The following is a 19,024-nucleotide window of genomic DNA, read 5'->3' on the forward strand; positions in this document are numbered from 1 at the left end:
AAAGCGAACGCTTCAACCACAAGGCTGCCCCACCGCGAACTTGAGCAAACAGTTGGTGTCCAATGAGGACGACAGAGTATTAAGACAGGTGTTTCCGTTAATGAGGATATGATGATGCTATTGTCATGGCTGCACGAGGAAGCCATATTTGTTCCAACAGTATTTCCGTGGAAACTAGACGAGCAGGCTAGTCCGGCGAGTCGGAAGTTGAGTCCGGAAAGTTGGAATCTTCTATTTATGCATTTCATCACACTGGTCACATTTCCAGTCTGCACATGCTATGAGTTGCCATTGTGTCAACTGCCACTTGGACAGTGATGAGGAGAGCACTACCCATGCCAAAAGATGAGATCAGAGATAAATAGTTTTCTGGTAAGTATAGTCTGGCAGAAAATGTTTCAGGACGGTGTTTGGTAACTATACTTTAAAACTGTAAGTGCTATCCTTTTCCAATATGGTATGGGGCTTCATAATTCTTCCACCACTGAGGATTTAACTAATGCAAAATGCACGTGCTTGAAGTCACGTGACATGATCTGCCGAGCATAATGTAAGGATTTGACACGTGACCTGCCTATTTGCATGACCGGGTCACTGTTCCGGTAAGTAGCTCAACATCCTCGACATGTGAGGTGTTGTGACTTGAAATAATAACAGCTCTTACAGACAACTTTCTTATTATCAAGTGATAAATTGAAATTGAAATTGTGACAATTAAATTCCTCAATGATGGAAGAGTTATAAAGCCTCATTAAAACAGCTCGATAGCTATCTAAAGTAATCCTATGAACATGGTGTTTATTCACATGTGCCAATGATTCAGTTCTATCACAGTTCTTATTCACGAGCAAGTATAGTGTTACGCCGCCTTCGAATTTGCAACAGTCCTGCAATATCACAACGGGAGACACTAGAAATGGGCTTCACCATCCTCACAATACGCCACGGGGATAGAGAGAATAAAATCGAAACATCTGAAGGCGTTGGGCTACGATAAAGATGTCAAAAGAACCACTTCAGGTGAAGCATACAGGTGTCCACCGCCATTAAACGTGTTATCATCATCCTGACAAAATGCATTATTTATCAGTTTGACGTAGAGTCTCACGCCTATCCAGACTTAGAGCACACCTGTACCCATCTTAGCTATATGCAGCATGTGCCCAGCAGGAAATGTAGTGAAACGTCCTTCTTTGCAGGTCCGTCTGTTGAAAATACACAGACATGAGTGTGTATTCCACAGATTTCTCTAACAGTTCCTGACTTCTACATTACGTTTTATGTACTACCACCAGAGACATGACAATACGTAAATCAGGAGAAAGTGGCTTCAGATCACTTTCCCCTGATTGACAGACAACATCCACCAGTGGTGGTTAAATCGGAAATACTATCACAAATATACGGAGGGGTTTTCTTACTGCACAGAAGTTTATTTCGACTTCGTCTGTTGAACAATTCCATTCTGTGTCTGTGTGCTTTGTCGGTGTGCTTTGTAAAACTGCACGATATTAACCTCTTTGCTGGGATAAACTGGGAATAATTATTTGTTTAAGGTAGAAAGGCCGAGTCCCACATTTTATACCCACGCAACTGTTTCGATGCGTATAAGGGTTATGTCAGTTTTAGTTCCCGGTTATTTCCCCTGGGATAAGGTCAGCACACACACCACACCACCACACTTCATCCTTACAGAAGCCTGGCGTACTGACAACCTAAGTAACTTCATATATACTTGGCATTGCATGGAGGTCGGTGGTCAGCGCAATTGGTCGGCAGTTATTACAGGGCTTTCACCATGTAGTGATCTGTGAATGTGTTTGTAATGCTCAACTCAGTGTTTGAGCTATAAGACTCGGTAGGACCTGCTGATTGATTGATATCGTGAATTAACGCGATTGAGGTAGGGTGACATGGACTCAACAATGATGAAGTGAGTTAAGTTTTACGCTGCACTCAGCAATATTCCAACTATATGGAGGCGGTCTGTAAATAATCGAGTCTGCACCAGACAATCCAGTGATCAACAGCATGAGCATCGATCTGCACAACTGGGTACCGATGGCATGTGTCAAGAGAGTTAGCGGGACTGATCAACAGATCCCGTCAGTCGCTTCTTACGACAAGTATAGTCGCCTTTGTAGTAAGCTTGAGTTACAGAAGATCAATTCTAAACCATGTCTTCACGGGACACCAAGATACAGAACCTGACCAACCACTAAATCACTGGACTCTCTGCAAGGGTGTAATTAATTGTAATCGGGGAGCAGCAGATGTATCTTTGAACCTTCACTGGCAAATTCGTGAGAACATATTCTGTTTCAACATTTGAAATCCGAAAGAGCAATGTTCATCTGGGGTCTATCACTGATTATGCGACGTGAGGTAAGTAGGATTTTTCAACAAGCATGTTTCGTAGTGAGTAGCTTATCAAATTTGACGAACACAGACCAGTAGTTGATAGAGTAATAATCAGTTTAGACATTCGTGAAACGCCATAGCACTCCTAATCATCAGTTTAGTCGGCTCATACCACGCGCTCGTGCTACTTTCACTACCTCACGTTTACGTGGGGCTTCATTTTAGTTTTGTTCTCAGAGGCTGTCAGGGAAACTTTAACTCCAGTCTTACTAGTTCCGCGTAGTGAAATATTTCATGGCGTCGGTTCCCCACGGAGCGAAATTGCCAGTTCAACTGTACTCGGTAAACAATAACGCATACTAAATACAGGTCGGATCTAGTGTTCCTCATCTATAAATACTGATCGCGACACTAAACATCACACACACCCCATCCCCATCTAAACCTGCATTACACATGCGGATGAGTTTAGTTTTATGCCGCTTTTAGCAATATTCCAGAAACGGCTTGGGACACCAGAAATGGCCCTCACACGTTGCACCCATGTGGGGAATCAAACCCCGGATGAACGAACGCTTTCACCATAAGGCCATATCATAAGTGGGTGACACAAAGATACCCTGATGGTCAGAAACCAGAAATGTGTCTCACACAAGCAGGAACTGAATCCAGGTCTTATGCTTTCCACCCACGGTCTTCCTGACAGGGTGCAAAGAAAACCACACACAAACTGACCCTATGTGAATGAACGTACACTCTTTTTCCATGACTACTATACGCCCAAAACCCAAAAACAACATTAGAAGCACTGATGTAATGTCCAAAAATTTGAGAACATTCAAACATAATGTAAAGAAAATCCCCATGTGGTATCAGAATGGTGACAGGAGAGTTCTTCACCCACCAACCTTAGACATTCATAAAGTTAAAACGTACCCAAAACGCTTCCATTACATTTCAAATGTCCAAACGTATACATCCAGGACTGAACTTGGTCACACACACACCGTCCTTTGTGTGAGGTAATGATGATCCACACACTATGATAAAATAGTTTATTGCACATCAATCAATCTGAACAAGGTACAGACCTCACACTGTTATTGCATGAACAATACAATGAAGCACCCATTGGTTTTCTTACTATTAACCTCCACATGCCTTTTGAATCACTGGAGTAGGATTCAGAACTCACAGTAAAACAGGTAAATATTAACCAAAAGCAGACAAACATTAATTATTACACTGCATGAACTCAACCCTAACTATCAAAGACTCTGCCTCATTGTCTTCAAGTATTGCATTCCCTACTCATATTACTAGCTGAAACTCTCCAACAGCCCTCAGTCCAGTAGGGCATTCATGCATCCAGAATCATATCTGTGAAATGAAACATGCAACACCGCTTGGACATTTCATTAAAATCTAGTCATAAAATGTCCCCAGATGATATATTTCTGTAAGGAAGGATGAAAATCTGGTATTTCTTAGACCTGAAGAATCCTTACACAGTTCATGGACCGAACTACAAACATGAGATCAAACATACATAACTTCCACACTCTGAATCACAAATACAAACGAGATATAGCACTGGAACACCAGTTTCATGTATCATGCAGTAAGGCATCCATCACCAACCCATCTTCATTTGTGCATCTCAATCACAAAATACATCATCTCTGCCAAAGCAGCCATCAATGTGTAATGCAATAGGGTGTGACACCGTGTCTGTTCATTCCTGCATTTTTTGTTTGCACCTGATTGTACCTGCTTGGATCTGTTTGGATCTGTTTGTATCCATTTGTACCTGATTATGCCTGCTTGTATTTGGTTGTACCCTGCTTGTATCGGTTTATACCTGCTTGTACGTGCTAGTATCTCTTTGTACCTGATTGTATTTGTTTGTCTGTGCTTGTTCCTGCTTGTACTGGCTTGTATCTGGCTGAACCTGCTTGTATCTGTTTGCACCTGCTTGTATCTAGCTGTATCTCCTTGTATCATGCTGTATCTGGTTGCTGTATATCATGAGTATCTGTGGAACCTGCATCCACTTGATCCACACTCCATGCTGATGCAGAAAAATGTTTATTTCAAGTAGTTTATACTTTCATGCTTTAATGTTATTTTTATCAAAAAGGTTATAATTGCATGTTGCAAAGTACAAAAAATATTAAAATAATTTGATAAGAGGTTCATAAGAATATAAGAGGTTCAGAAAGTCTACCTAGGTTACAACTGTTATTAGTTTTCTATAAGTTATTACCAGGATTGCCAAGACAAGATTACTTCCCCCTTCTCTTAGTGATGCTAATCACAGAACTCATACCACTTCACTGCCTCCATGTTGGAGATTGTTTGTTTGTTAGGCAAGAACACAAACATAGCATTGTTTGCTGTAACAATACATATTAATGTATAATAAGGTAATAGCATCTGAAGGTTTCGTTAATTGTACATTTTGTCCACCTAATTTGTAACTGTTAATTTTGAAGTAATTTACTTTGAATTTTCTGTTAAGAATAATTTACTATGAGAGCCTTTATTTCTGCTTTGTAGTTTTCTGAACCTCACCAAGTTAAAGATATGAAGTATATGAGCGTTGAAATGGAAAAATGACAATGAATATACGAGATCATTAAACGGACATTGCTACTGAATTAATACAGATAATAGAGATGTTCATGTTTGTTAGAGACTTATTTCCCTACCAACAATCAATAACGTTAGTATGAGAGGTTGTTGAAAATGGCATGCATTGCATCAGAACACATACTGAATCTTTCCAGATGATACCTGAGCTAAACATATTTTGAAGTTGTGAACTTGTTGGTGTTGTTGCTTAATCCTGGACACACAGCCTTGCCTACTTTGGTAGGTATTTGTCTCCATAAATCAGCATAATGCTCACAAAAACTTTTAGAGTCATTAAAAGGAAAGTCAACATTTTCATGTAGATTTGAGGAATAATATTTTGTGTGTGTGTGTTTCACTTCATGTCTGTAAAACAGTGCTAATATCACGTCATTTCTGTAAATCAGTGTTAATATCACATCATGTCTATAAAACAGTGTTAATATCACATGTCTGTAAACCAGTGTTAAAATAAAGTCATGTCTGAAAAGCAGTTATGGTCTTTCATAAACAGATACTGTTAAATCAGAGCATGTGCTAAGAACAATGTTATACCTATGTGTATAACAGTGTCAATATCATGTCACACACAAAGTAACACCAGGCCATGCATGAAGTGCACAGTACCCTCAGATCCTGAGATTAGAAAAAACAGTGTCAGTATGTGGCCTTGTACGAAGACCAGTGTTATTATCCACATGAAACAGTGTAGCACCAGGTCAGTAATGTGGAACAGGGTAACACCAGGCCATGCATGAAGTGCACAGTACCCTCAGATCCTGAGATTAGAACAGTGTCAGTATGTGGTCTTGTACGAAGACCAGTGTTATTATCCACATGAAACAGTGTAGCACCAGGTCAGTAATGTGGAACAGGGTAACATTGGGTCATGTAAATAAAATGGTGCTAAATTATATTTGCTATAAAAATAGAAAAGGCTGCAAACTTGAAGACGATGCAGCATTTTGCACTCACTAAGATACTTGCGGCACGCAGCAACACCTGACTGTGGACACAACACCAACTCACTATCAGTAATGCCAATTGTCAGCTCAAGTAATATGTCAGTAAAACGTTACATGCAATTAGTAACTAAATATGATAAAATGTTGAGCAGTATCAGGAGTGCTATCTTCATGGTTTCCTTGTCATCTCCATACTAGGAACTCCTTCTCATGGGATTCAGTCTGAAATATAAAACAAGTAAGTTATTCAATGGATGAAATATCTGCCTTACAGTGAGCGGGTTTAGTTTTATGCCGCTCTCAGCAATATTCCAGCTATATGGCTTGAGTCTGTAAATAACTGAAGCTGGAACCAGACAATCCAGTGATCAACAGCATGATCATAGATCTACACAACGGGAATATGATGACATACCAAATGAGCGAGACTGACCACCTGATCCCATTAGTCACCTTTTCAAACAAGCATGGGTTACTGAGGGTCAATTCTAACCCTCGACTCTGCTAACAGATTTGTACAGTACAATATAACAGTACAATGTTATTCATGATGTAATCAGAACTTAGAACAGACAATACTATAAACAGAACAGGAACACCTCCCATAGAAGAAACAGTCCTTCAAATCTGTACATCTATTTTACCTGATTTGTTTCACTGCTGATGTGATCAAACTTCAGCCAAAACCTAAGATGCCGTCTCCACTCTGGGTGTCGTGTGAGCGTCGCCACTCCCTCCAGCCTGTCTTTTGATTTAACATCCACAGGAGTGTCCAGCAAAAACAAATTCTGCTTCCAGTGTGTCAAGCTGAAAAGGAAAATATGCAAGGAGGTGACAGATATTGCTTGAAGCCATCTGTCTTTGTATGTGTCAGCATGGTCCACAACTGAACTAGATGTAAGATAGAGCTCCATTGGACACTGAGGACATACTACTTCTTACACTGATGGAGGACGCCAAGGAAGTTATTTTCTTCATTGTTGTTTTGAGGAAAAGGGGAATTGTGTCCCGTAAATGCGGTAATCAACAGGTTTAAGACCCAATATACCATAAATGTAAGCCGATGAATGTATGATGTGACGGTCCTCTAGGCAGATGAGCCATTATAATATATATCTTTGCTTCGTTTGTTGTCTAACACAGTTCTCAGCAATATTCCAGCTATATGGCAGCAGTCTGTACATATTGAGAGTGGACAAGACAATCCAGTGATCAACAGCATGAGCATCGACCTATGCAATCGGGATACGATGACGTGTCAACCAAATCAATGAGCCTGACCACACAATCCCCTTAATTGCCTCTTACGACAAGTAAGGGTTACTGAGGATCAATTCTAACTAATACCAATGTAAGACTATATGTATATGGTCAGACAAGCATAAAAGTTTGGCATAACTATACAATTGTTGATTCAAGAGAGATAACTCACATATGGAACTGCTCTCCGAATACGATTTGTACAATTGCTTGACAATGGTATGAGAATTGATACTGAAACATTTCACCACAATATAATTTAAAAAGTTGTCATCCATAAAGTTCTTACATATTTCACTAACGTTTTCATGCTCCATTGTGACCTAGGAACAAAGCTACTGTAGCTGGGTGTGAAGTCATCCCACTGATGGTATCTTTATCCTGTCAACTTGATGATAGAGTTAACCCCTATTGTCATGTGCACCTTCAGTCCTCATGGTCTTTGGTTTGAATAGGACTTTTATGACTGCTACACTGGCGCCCAATGTCAGGTTGCAGACCATTCTCTTCACACAGAGGTTACTTGTCATACCTTACTATCTTGTCATACCTGCGCAAACATTACTTCTAGACAGAACTCAGTCACATACTGGTGGGACAATTGCGTCTCCATTGCCCTTGTTGACAACAGACAACATGTCTTGTATGAAACATCAACAGAAGTTCCCGAAAGAGGAGGACATTTGTGGCCCTACCATTGCTTGTCTTAGTCATGTAACACATGGTCTGATTGGATAGAAGGAAGATGATTCATGTTGCAATTTTTTGCCACTAGGGCATTTCAAGAGAACCAGGACATATGGCCATATTAGAACAGAGGTTTACTGGAATGTATGACAAGTAAACAATGTCAGAAATAATCCTTCCAGACAGTGTTAACTTCTTTGGTCATGTGGACAAGGCGTTTGATTTCTGATAGAGGAAAGGTCCATGCTTTGCTACACTACCCAATCAGCTGCAAGGTTATACTTACTCATAGTCGGGTCCAGTGTTGAGAATGGTCAGTTTCACCCCTGATCCAAGTCCCTTGAAGTCTGTCTGGAACCATGTGGAGAAGCCGTGGAGCTGGCCATCCTTCGTGATATGGAATTCAAACTGCTGTGTGATCTTCTCGAGGTCGCCGATGACGACAGTGTGGAGATCAAGAGAGAAGAGTTCTGTCTCCGTGGCCAGACACTGCTCTCTCTGTAATATGTAGTTGTGGTATGGCTTCTCGAAGAACTCACTGGTGGCTGGACCTCTGAAAACACAAGCAATGACTCCAGGATCTAAAGTTACAGAAACAGCAGGATAATAACATTTTTTTTTTTAAGTTTTTTTTTTCCATTTCTTTATTACACTCAGTGGGTTACAGAATAAAAGTACATTCAAAGTAGAGTACAGTATTAATACAGGATAATAACATTTGGCAAAACTCCAAGCTACTTGGTCTTTGTGAGATGATGGAAAACATGACAGTAAGTGTGAACATTAGACACAGGTTGTCTTGTCTCAACTGTCCGTTGGTGTCATTAACAGGGCTAGCAAGCAATTATGGTCAAAGAAAGGTAACTCCCAACACCAGAAGTCATAACGAATGTAAACACTGTCAGTATGGGTAATTCTATTATTTCTAGTGAACTGCATATAAAGGGAAAGTGATTGAACATTTGGTATCCAATTTTGATATCTGGTTAGGTTGTGAGGATGTAACAGAATTTATAGACACAGCAGCTTTAGAATAAACAAGCTCTTGTAGTGGGTAGTGTTCAGGTGAATGTCACCACTCAGGTGTCGATCATGAGAGAAAGAGAGTACAAACTGTGAGACAGGATAATTTTGAAAATAGGTGATTTGGTAAACACTTTCCAAAGTTACAGCAGTGTTCTTATTCACACATCTTCCAAAACATTCTCCAGAATTCCAAGGTTGTTGGCATTGAAAATTACCATTGCTGACTTACTAAGAATAAGACAACTGTAGTAACATGCCCTTTCTGAAATTCAGTTCTACAAGTAAATGTTCCAAAATACAGACTTAAAAGCATACACTAAAAATAACACTAAAAATAAAAATGTCAATGACAGCAGATGATATGGCTGGACGGGGAACTTCCCATAGAATTCTAAACAGTGAATGTTATTAATATGTGTCATGTATTTTGTATTCTATTTGACTTCAAAGAGAGCATTGAAAATGGGTGATGTAAGAAAGAAACAGGATCACTTTGTCAGCATGAAATCTGACCATCAGTAATAAATGTGTGCAACTAAAGCAAACCGCAGAGGTCAATCAACAACTTTTGAACTTGTACACATACGTTTTTCATTTCTGCTTAACCTAGCTTTTAGATAGTCGTTCTTACTTGAGAGATGAGAAGTCAAAGCCGTACTGGTTGTCCCAGAACTGAACCAGATCCCTGTGTTTGTCATGAGCCATGCAGGGCACCAGGTACAGACTAGCTCGCGACGGCCACATCACACCCTCTGATTTCAGGAACTTGTCACGGGCAATGATCACAGACTCAATCATCATTTCAAACTGAAACAGCAAAGGTGGCATTACATATCACCATTTTATGACAAATATCTCCCAAACCTGTCAACACTGATGGTGGATTCATGTTGGTATTCTGTCTGCTACTTTCAAAGCTGGTCACCGTAGTATTCTTGCTGTATTGGAGGAATGTACTGGAGTAACCAGAATGGCATCTAACTAGATCAGATCATTCTTACACAATAAACATCAAAATTAAGATCATATTGGATATTAAGGCTTGGATGACTTGTAGGAAACTCAAACTTAATGACGACAAGATCAAGGCTACACTGACAGGGCCTAAGCGTCAACTTCAGTTAGTGGATGAGGCTTATGTTAGTATTGGACTTGCTGAAATCAAAGTTAAGAGTCTTGGTGTCTGTTTAGACTCACTGCTCACAATGGAGAAGCCAGTAGACAGTCTCTGCAGGACATGCTACTTTCACTTAAGATTCATCGGCCAGATCCGGCATCTTCTCACTACTGAAGCCACAAGAACCTTGGTCCAATAACTTGTCCTCTCATGGGTACACTGTGCCAAAAGCATCCTCTTTGGAATCAAGAAATCATTACTACAAAGGCTCCAGAAAGTACAGAACACTGTAGCATGGATGCTGTCAAGAGTGTCCAAATTCTCGCCAATTACTCCAGTTCTTCAATCACTGATGTACAAGTGCTACGATGGATGTGCTCCATCACACCTATCCTGTCTACTCAGTCACCACCAGTCCCCACATTCACTGTGCTCAGATAACCTCCACCTTCTGTCTATTCCTCAGTACAACTTCACAAGCTTTGCTGATTCATTCTGTGTCATTCTGTGTTCATGCCCCAAGACCCTGGAACACGCTGGCTCTAAACATCTAACTCTCTCCTTCATTTGAGTCTTTCAGATCCCAACTAAACATCTTCGAATTCCATGAACACTATGACCTCTGAACTATGTACCCCTGTGAGCATACACAAGTTTATGGAAGCTAGCGGGATACAAAACTATATCATTATCATTATTAAACATCTGCACAAATGTAGCTGACCTCCAGCTTCCGCCTTTGATCGGTGTTAGCCTCTATTGTTTACACTTTTCCTGTAAGTGATATTATGACATCTCAAAATCTGTAGTTCCATGTTTACACTGATGACAGACAGATAGATCTATATGGCCTTTAAGCTGCCTTTAAGATGTTTGTTGGAAATACATTTCATGCTGTCACAGCCTGTCATATTAAAAGTAGATGAATGAGAATTTCCTTACACCAAATGATGACAAGACCCCTCAATAAGTACTCCTCGATACTGATTCAAGATGTGATGCCGCTGTTTACACAAACAAGAAGCAACTTGAATGATGACGTCCCAACATGGACATCTGGGCTTAAAGCTGCCTTCAGTAATACAGTTAATTCAGTATGTCAGCTTGATGTGGAAGGAATGTCTGATGGGAAGGAGATCTCGGACTTTGATCACTTTGGCTAAACCCACATGTATAGTGCTTACAAATCTAGCAATCTGGGCAGCTGGCATGTCCAAGGGAGGTAACTCTGCATTGCAACTTGTGGCCCCTTAGACAGCAGAGGGTTAGCCACATCGCACACGTCTGCTGCTATATCAAGACTAATTGAAGTTTCAAAAACCACAGCACTAAATAACTGACTAACTCTTGCCAGGTCACATCAATTATTTAAACAAATCAACATCTTGTGACATATGGTAAACAAAAGACACACTGCAAGAGAAAAGGTCAAGTGAAACAAGTAGTTCTTTAGTTTGGGTTCAAGTTCAGAACAGAGCTGAGTTAATAATGACATACCAAAAGGACTGTGCCCATCCACTCTGAAATGATCAGGTCAACTTCATCATCCAGCTGAGTATCCTCAATGTAACTGTGTTTGACACTGATGATGTCCTCAAATCCATTGTCACGCACAACACCTTCAGTTTTCTCAGCCATATCACTGGCCTCTACAGCATACACCTGTCAAACACAGAGGACTGCACCGTGTCAACTGTCACAGAGTGTTGTCATTTAAATATAGCTGTATGAGAGTCCATCATTAATTTCTAATAAGAATCAGAATGAAACATCACATCCAGCATTTCAATGAGGGGGAAAATGCCAAAAATGTCTGATGTAATATGTGAGTGAGTTTAGATTTACTCAGTTCTTAGAAATATTCCAACAACATCACAGCGAGGGACACCTGAAATGGGATTCACATATTGTACCCATGTGTGGATTCAAACCAAGGTATTTGGTGTGATGAGTGAATGCTTCAACCACTGCACTACCCCACAGTCTCTAAGTAACAAGTTAGTTTGGTACAATCCTGATCTTAGCAACAGTCTCATAATATCACTGTTAGGGTAGAATGAAATAGTGTCACATGTTGGCATGAGGAGTGAAGCATGTAAGATTTCAGGATAAACATCTCATTTCCATTACACTGAACAATGTGCTAATATGCATGTTTAATTCCTGAATATTTAGGCAAAAAGAACAGGTAACATGATGACTAGATATTTATGACTTCGTATCTTGCAAGTATTGACCTTTAATCACTAATTACTGCAATAATGGTTCTGGTATTACAGCTACTTAGTCCCAAACAGTATCTGTGTACCTTCTTTGGATTTCCGTACTTGGCACACATAAGGCTGAGAATACCCGACCCACTGCCAACATCCAGAATTACCTGTGGGCAGAAGAATATAATTAGAACCTTCAACATGACAACACTTGATACATGTACATCAGTATCTGACCTAGAACAAATGACTGATTGATTGTGAACTTGCACCAACATCCAGAACAAGATAGGAATGTATACGAAACATAGACTTATTATAATATAAAACATCAAACACTATGTAAAGGAAAGTTTCCACAGTGCTAATAGTAATAGAACATATAAGTTATGTGACGCCTCTGCAATAGCGGATAAACTTCATTATTTACTGTGATGTAGTTACTTTAACGATATTAGACTAAAATATATCCCTTCGCAATACCTTAAATGGAAAAATCTGGCTACATTCAAACACCTAATGTGTACAAAGAAAACATCACAATTGAAAAAAGCTCTCAGTGTTTATTACTAGTATACTATCACACTTTAAACACTAACCATGCCCCATCTTGTCATTTTCTATGCAATCCGATATTTTGTACTCTTGTACCACTGCTGGGTGGTTGAAGGAGAATAAAGAAGTTTGAATAACAACTGCTTATAGTAATAGGTGATATGGTTATAGATGTTTTCAGGGATTAGGATGATTGGTTTGTTGTTTAACATCACACTCAGCAATATTCCACAAACATGGAGGCAGTCTGTAAACCAAACAATTCAGTGATCAACAGCATGAGCATCAATCTGTCATGTCAAACAAGTCAGAAAGTTTCTCCACCCAATTCCATTAGTCACCTCCTTCGACAAGCATGGGTTACTGAAGACCAGTTCTAATCTTGATCTTCATTGTACCAAGGGATTAGAACTGATAGGAACAATACAGTGACTTAACTATGACTGACCCATTCAAGCACCACAAGACCAGAGACACCTTCACATGCACGCCAGTGAATCCCAACAGACAGTTAAACTACAGACCTAGACCTACGTCATTCATTTGATACACAAGTAGTTTGAAAATGTTCTGCTGACCTTATTTTTGAGGTACTCTGCATTCCTTTGGATGGCTTTTTGGTAACACAAGTTTCTGGGACGATCACTAAGCATTTCATGATGCAGTTTCTGGAACAGATGGGGTAAATAATTATTTCAAGTACCTGTCAATGATTCTGTCCATTTAACACTGATTCACACATCATGATCGATATATATATTTTTGTTTTTACAGAGAAAATCTTTGTAAGTGGAGCAAGGTGTGGAGTCATTCTGCAGATGACATCCTTACCATGTCAGCTTGCAAATGGGGTTAACCTCTATGGTCATGTGAACAAGCCATCCCTCTTTTGGATCAGGTCTGTGGTTCGAATCCAAGCTTTTGACTTGGAAAGTTTAAGGTTGCTTCTTAAGAATTACCATATGCAATAATATCAAATGTTTTTACTTCCATCACTAAATCAAGTTTTAATAATAATTAATAATTGTTCTTGTATTTTTCTGTCACCATTACCAAGAATGCCATCATGTATTTGGAGAATATTCTAAAATGGACAATCTTTGGTGTCGAACACTCTTATCAAAATGCGCTGACCTTGCAGAAGACCAATGTCACAAATTGGAAAATCTTACCAGGCTACCATAGTTACCAAAATATTCCTGATCTTGCCAGAATATTTCTTGTGTTGATGTATAGGTCAAATGATTGACAGGTACATAACCTTGGCAACCATCTTTCTCCCCCCACCACCAGTCATCATTAGTTTTCGTGAGAATACAGATCTTATCGCCAGTTGTGAAAGAGAGCTGAAAATGAAAATATGGTGCTGGTTAGCTGCCAAGGTATTAACACAAGCTAATTAGAAAACACATACAAGTAACTCAGTTTGGACACATGTCATGCACCATCACCTATAACCAGTATGTGGGGGCTGGTGGGGTAGGTTTGTGTAGCCATCCTACTCATGCCATGTCTTAATGTACAATCCCCACAAAATACATGAAACATGCAACAATGACCAGAATATGTGTTTTGAATCCTTCATTCAGTGTTCTATTTTGTATTATAAGAATGAAAAGATAATAGGACAGAAACACCTGAAGATACAAAACTATGACTAACAACATGATCCTTTCTTCTAAAGTTCCCCATAAAAGTGTTTCTCTTTCAGGCATTGCCTATATTCTAAATCAAAGTTTAAAACCAAGTTTATCACATTAGACATTCTGGAGCTTTGACACATGATGGCCCTGATGGAGGTACTAAAAGAACAACCGACATCTTCACTTGTCAAACCACTGATGCCAGTTGAGCTAACGATGAAGTAGTATGTTAATAAGTAATTTTGTAACTGTATAGTGTTTGGGTGATTGTGTTTCTGGTGTAACGAAATACAAACATGTCTCTCGAACACTAAAAACTGTCAACTGACATAAGACAATCACCTCCTTGTTCGCAAATACAATTCATTAGTCTACATATTCCTGTCGTCGCAAGAACAATTAGCTACCTGGTCACGACCAAGTCCTTTGAAACTGGACAAAGCGTACACAAGATCTGCAATCTGACACTGTGTGTCGTTTTCTACATCTTGATCTTGTTGGTATGCCAGCGAACCGCCTTCCATGTGGCTTGAGGGGGTTGTGGAGGATTCTAAGGGGGGTAACTCTAACGTTGAACGTCCGTTGGCTTGAAGCGAGCAGTTTTAAGATCAGTTCCATGTCGTGGGTCCATACCTTGTATAGGCGGATCCACAGAATCGCTTGAATATACTTTTGATTATTATTACATTGTCATGTTTCATATAATGAAATTTATTGTACAAACACAAATAATTATACATCCCATCCCGAATAGATTAAACTAAATGAACTTACTAATTTAAAGCTTACTGAATTTTAGCAGGCTATTTTCCATAATCAGAAGTTGATAATGTTGCTTAATCGAATTTGAAATGATATGTCGCGCGTTTGCATCGTATATATGTACATATCAGTACTAGTTTTATTACAACAATGAAATCTTTTACTACGTTTGTTACAAAACACAGTAAGTTGGTAATTCAAACAATTCTTAGACATGGACAGAAGTATTATCATATATTATTACATGTAAACCACTCAACGGTATTCCAAGCCTCTCTGTTCAAGCAGTTTCAGGTTGATTTGAACTGTCAGTTTTCTATGCAGTTTACATGAGCACTGTGTAAAACATTTGTACTTGATCCCCGTAATTATCAAATCCGGTATAATTTTCACATGTATCAATGAACTCAGTCCATCGTCAATAAAAGCTGGGCAGCGTATCAGTTACGGTATCGATACACATGCATATAATTATTCAATCAGAATACGGTAATGAGATAACTGAACACCTCTTTCAACCTTGAAATAACAGCCTCCAGGCAGAATGCCTGTGTAGTCACCTCCTTGATGGAAGACTTCTCCCGTGACAACAGTGAAATAAATTTAAACATATACGCTCTTATATCATTGGAGAACTTGCTTTATGGAGTCATGCCCCTCTCTGTAACATATATGCACATGTGTAATCTTATAAACCTCGTTTGCATTCAGTATAAACAAGGGCGCGCTAATCTTCATAAATATTTGGGAGGATTCAACTGCAAATTTATACAATACAATAATTATTTATTACTACAACACATTATTTTGTTTTATGTTAGTACTAGTTGTGTGCTTAAAATGTATATGAAAATAACTAATATCTCTAATGAATGGTTCGATTTCAACCGCTCTGTTTTACTTATCGAAAAAACACCATAATGTGTTTTCGATCTCTGAGGACAAATAAACTCGCCAAAAAGTCTATCTATTCCTATTTGTCTTAAGTATTATTTCATATATCGTTACCACTATGTATGTCCAGTAACAACGTATGGTGTGGATTTATGTTTACAGTACACAAACTGTTAAGTGATAGCTTGAGATGATAAAGCTGACACCCAGCATAATGACGTCTTAATTTATTAATTACATCAAGTTTTGTAGATGGTACATTTTGAATGAAGAGAATTTGTTCAAACATTCCGGACAGCAAGGTACCAAGTGGTACGTGGTACCTTGTTGTCCCAATATTTTATGAATGTTCAAAATAAGTTAGAGAGCTGCAAAGGGCCAAGTGGCACTTCGTACCCTTTAACATAATTAAATATCTCTGTAATTAATGAAGATACAGAATAATGAATATTATACAGAATATCAATGACATCACAGTAATCAATAATCCTTCAAAAAGTGAAAATGTCCCCAAAGTGCACTTGGTACCTTACTGCCCTAATCCCACGTCATGTTTGTGCATTCAATCTAGATGCGAAGTGCCAAGCTATAAAACTGTTCCATGTTCGTCACAGACTAGCGTATTGGTACTTTCCTTAAAATTCTATACCCTGGAAGTGTGTCGGCAATTGCGTAATTAGGTATGAAAGTAAATTCTTCTGTGCAGTATGTCGTTGTCTAGATGCTTTGTAGATTTGAACCTCGCACAATGATGTCAGAGAGACAATTTGTTTATGCATGTCTCATCTCTTACATACAAAGAATGCATGCATATGTTGATAAAATGTAAATGTGCAAGCCGCCAGAGGTCTACAAGAGAAACTTGCAATAAAATTACTCAAAACGTTGCAATGCAATGATGTGTATATACACCTGTTTTCTTCCAACATATATCTTGGAAGTTGACAGTTTCCTGTCATCCCCGAAACCTACCAGGGAAATAAGTGCTGATAAGCCAGGCAATCAACGTGAGGTTTCAGGTGTTGAGAAGTGAAGTGGCTCTGGGGCTTAATGAGTCGTTAAAGATAAAGACAAAGACAAACGTTTATTTCTGTTTCTCTACTTTTACATTATATCATAAAAAGTAATGCATTAAAAAACCAACACCACTCCTCTCAGGAGTTATGGGAGACCATAAAACAGACTAAAATGCAATAAATGGATGAAAAAAGACTTATATGCATAGCGCATGACGACGCTTCAATAGAATTCCTTGGCAGGTTTTGACAGAAACAAAACAAATATCACCGGCGTGTAGGATGGTGGCCAAGTTTACCTGGTTATTTATATTCAGGAGGTCAGGTCTGATATCATTATATTCAGAACAGTGACGAATGACGTATGCCTGGTCTTCAACAAAATCTTTACAGCGGAAACAAGTATGGTTTTCACGTGGAATATTCTCGAATATCCCGCTACCAATCCTGATAGGAGCAATTATTAATGCCACAGCGAAACTTGAATAGTATAGATTTAGACGTTCCAGGGCCCACTTGCACAAAGTGATCTTAGCGCTGTCTTAAGCCCATGTTGGAGAATGGGAGTTAGAATCAAAGACCGCTTTGTGCAAGTGGACCCAGGACCACAGAACATAGGCTACGTTTCTGTATTGGACTGTTATAAGGCAATACATCTTGAAATCCCAGGGCAGTTACATTACAACAAAACGAATATGAAGGGTTTTTCGTTTGTTGTTATTTGTGTTTTGTTTCTGATGTTTGGAATGTTTATTCCAGCAAAGAAGAAAGTGGGTACAGTCGCCTGAACAGTTGTACAAGCTTGTTTGAAATACCAATTACAAGAATGGCACAATGTGTGCAAAGGAAAGTAACTTTATGGATGTTGATTGACAGTGATTGGAGTCTAAACCTTTTGTGAGTGGAGCCAATATTCTCAAACATATTGCATTTGCTGTTCTTGCATGCAATGGCAAAAAACTGTTTAAAACCGCATCAATATATAGAGTGTTGACCTTTAGACTACTTACAAAAGAACCTTCTCTTCAACAGGTTTAAATAACTCGACACCATAAATTGAGTCTGGTAAGCCGAAAAATAATTGCCTGAAGTTACTCCCATCTTTGTATGTGTTTTCTAAAATAGTTCCAGACTCACCCAGAAATATGTTATCGATGCCTGTTGAACTGGTCTTCAAGGGAACACACTTATAATTATATACCGACGATTACATGTCTGGGTAGTGATGCCAGTAATGAGTGAATGTAAACATGTCCAGTGTTTATTCAGTGCCATAAGTACACATGGGGGCACTGTGGCTCTGATATGTTTATACTGTTGGAAAGATATAGAAATCGGTAGCTGAAACGGCGGTACTGCGTAACGTTAACTTGTTCCACTTGAATGAGGTAGTTAAATAATTATTAGCACACTCATGAATATTTAGCCGCATGAGATCTCAATTATCGATTACTGCCACCTTTAACATTTGCTGACATCTGTGAATATACATGTATGTAACATTAGGCCCGATTCAATGAGTATATACAGTTCTATGTACGAGATGAACTGAACGACTGTAGATAATCACCTGGGCTATTCAACGACAGTCCCTTGCTTCAACCTCAACTTCTGTATTCTCCTTCAGCCACCCAGCGGTGGTACAAGAGTACAAAATATCGGATTGCATAAAATATGACAAGATGGGGCATAGTAAGTGTTTAAATTGTGATAGTATGCTTTTATAAACATCGAAAGCTTTTTCAATTCTGATGTTTTCTTTGTACACTTTAGGTGCTTGAAGGTAGCCAGATTTTTTTCATTCAATGTATCGTGAAGGGATATATTTTAGTCTAATATCATTAAAGTAACTACATCACAGTAAACAATGAAGTTCATCGGCTATTGCGGG

General features: G+C 39.0%; 1 protein-coding gene across 1 annotated transcript; it reads right to left on the reverse strand.

The window, feature by feature from the left end:
• Positions 1 to 3,402: 3,402 nt before the first annotated feature.
• Positions 3,403 to 15,022, reverse strand: LOC137299039 (protein arginine N-methyltransferase 2-like). Its single transcript, XM_067831514.1, has 9 exons — positions 14,869 to 15,022; positions 13,991 to 14,164; positions 13,397 to 13,486; positions 12,359 to 12,430; positions 11,548 to 11,712; positions 9,565 to 9,740; positions 8,194 to 8,460; positions 6,605 to 6,767; positions 3,403 to 6,182 (listed from the first exon to the last, which is right to left on the reverse strand). The coding sequence occupies exons 1-9, from the start codon at positions 14,983 to 14,985 to the stop codon at positions 6,144 to 6,146; spliced, it is 1,263 nt and encodes a 420-aa protein (XP_067687615.1). The 5' UTR covers positions 14,986 to 15,022; the 3' UTR covers positions 3,403 to 6,143.
• Between the last annotated feature and the right edge of the window lie 4,002 nt (positions 15,023 to 19,024).

This window comes from Haliotis asinina, chromosome 10, assembly GCF_037392515.1.
Source record: "Haliotis asinina isolate JCU_RB_2024 chromosome 10, JCU_Hal_asi_v2, whole genome shotgun sequence".
Lineage (NCBI taxonomy): Eukaryota > Metazoa > Mollusca > Gastropoda > Lepetellida > Haliotidae > Haliotis > Haliotis asinina.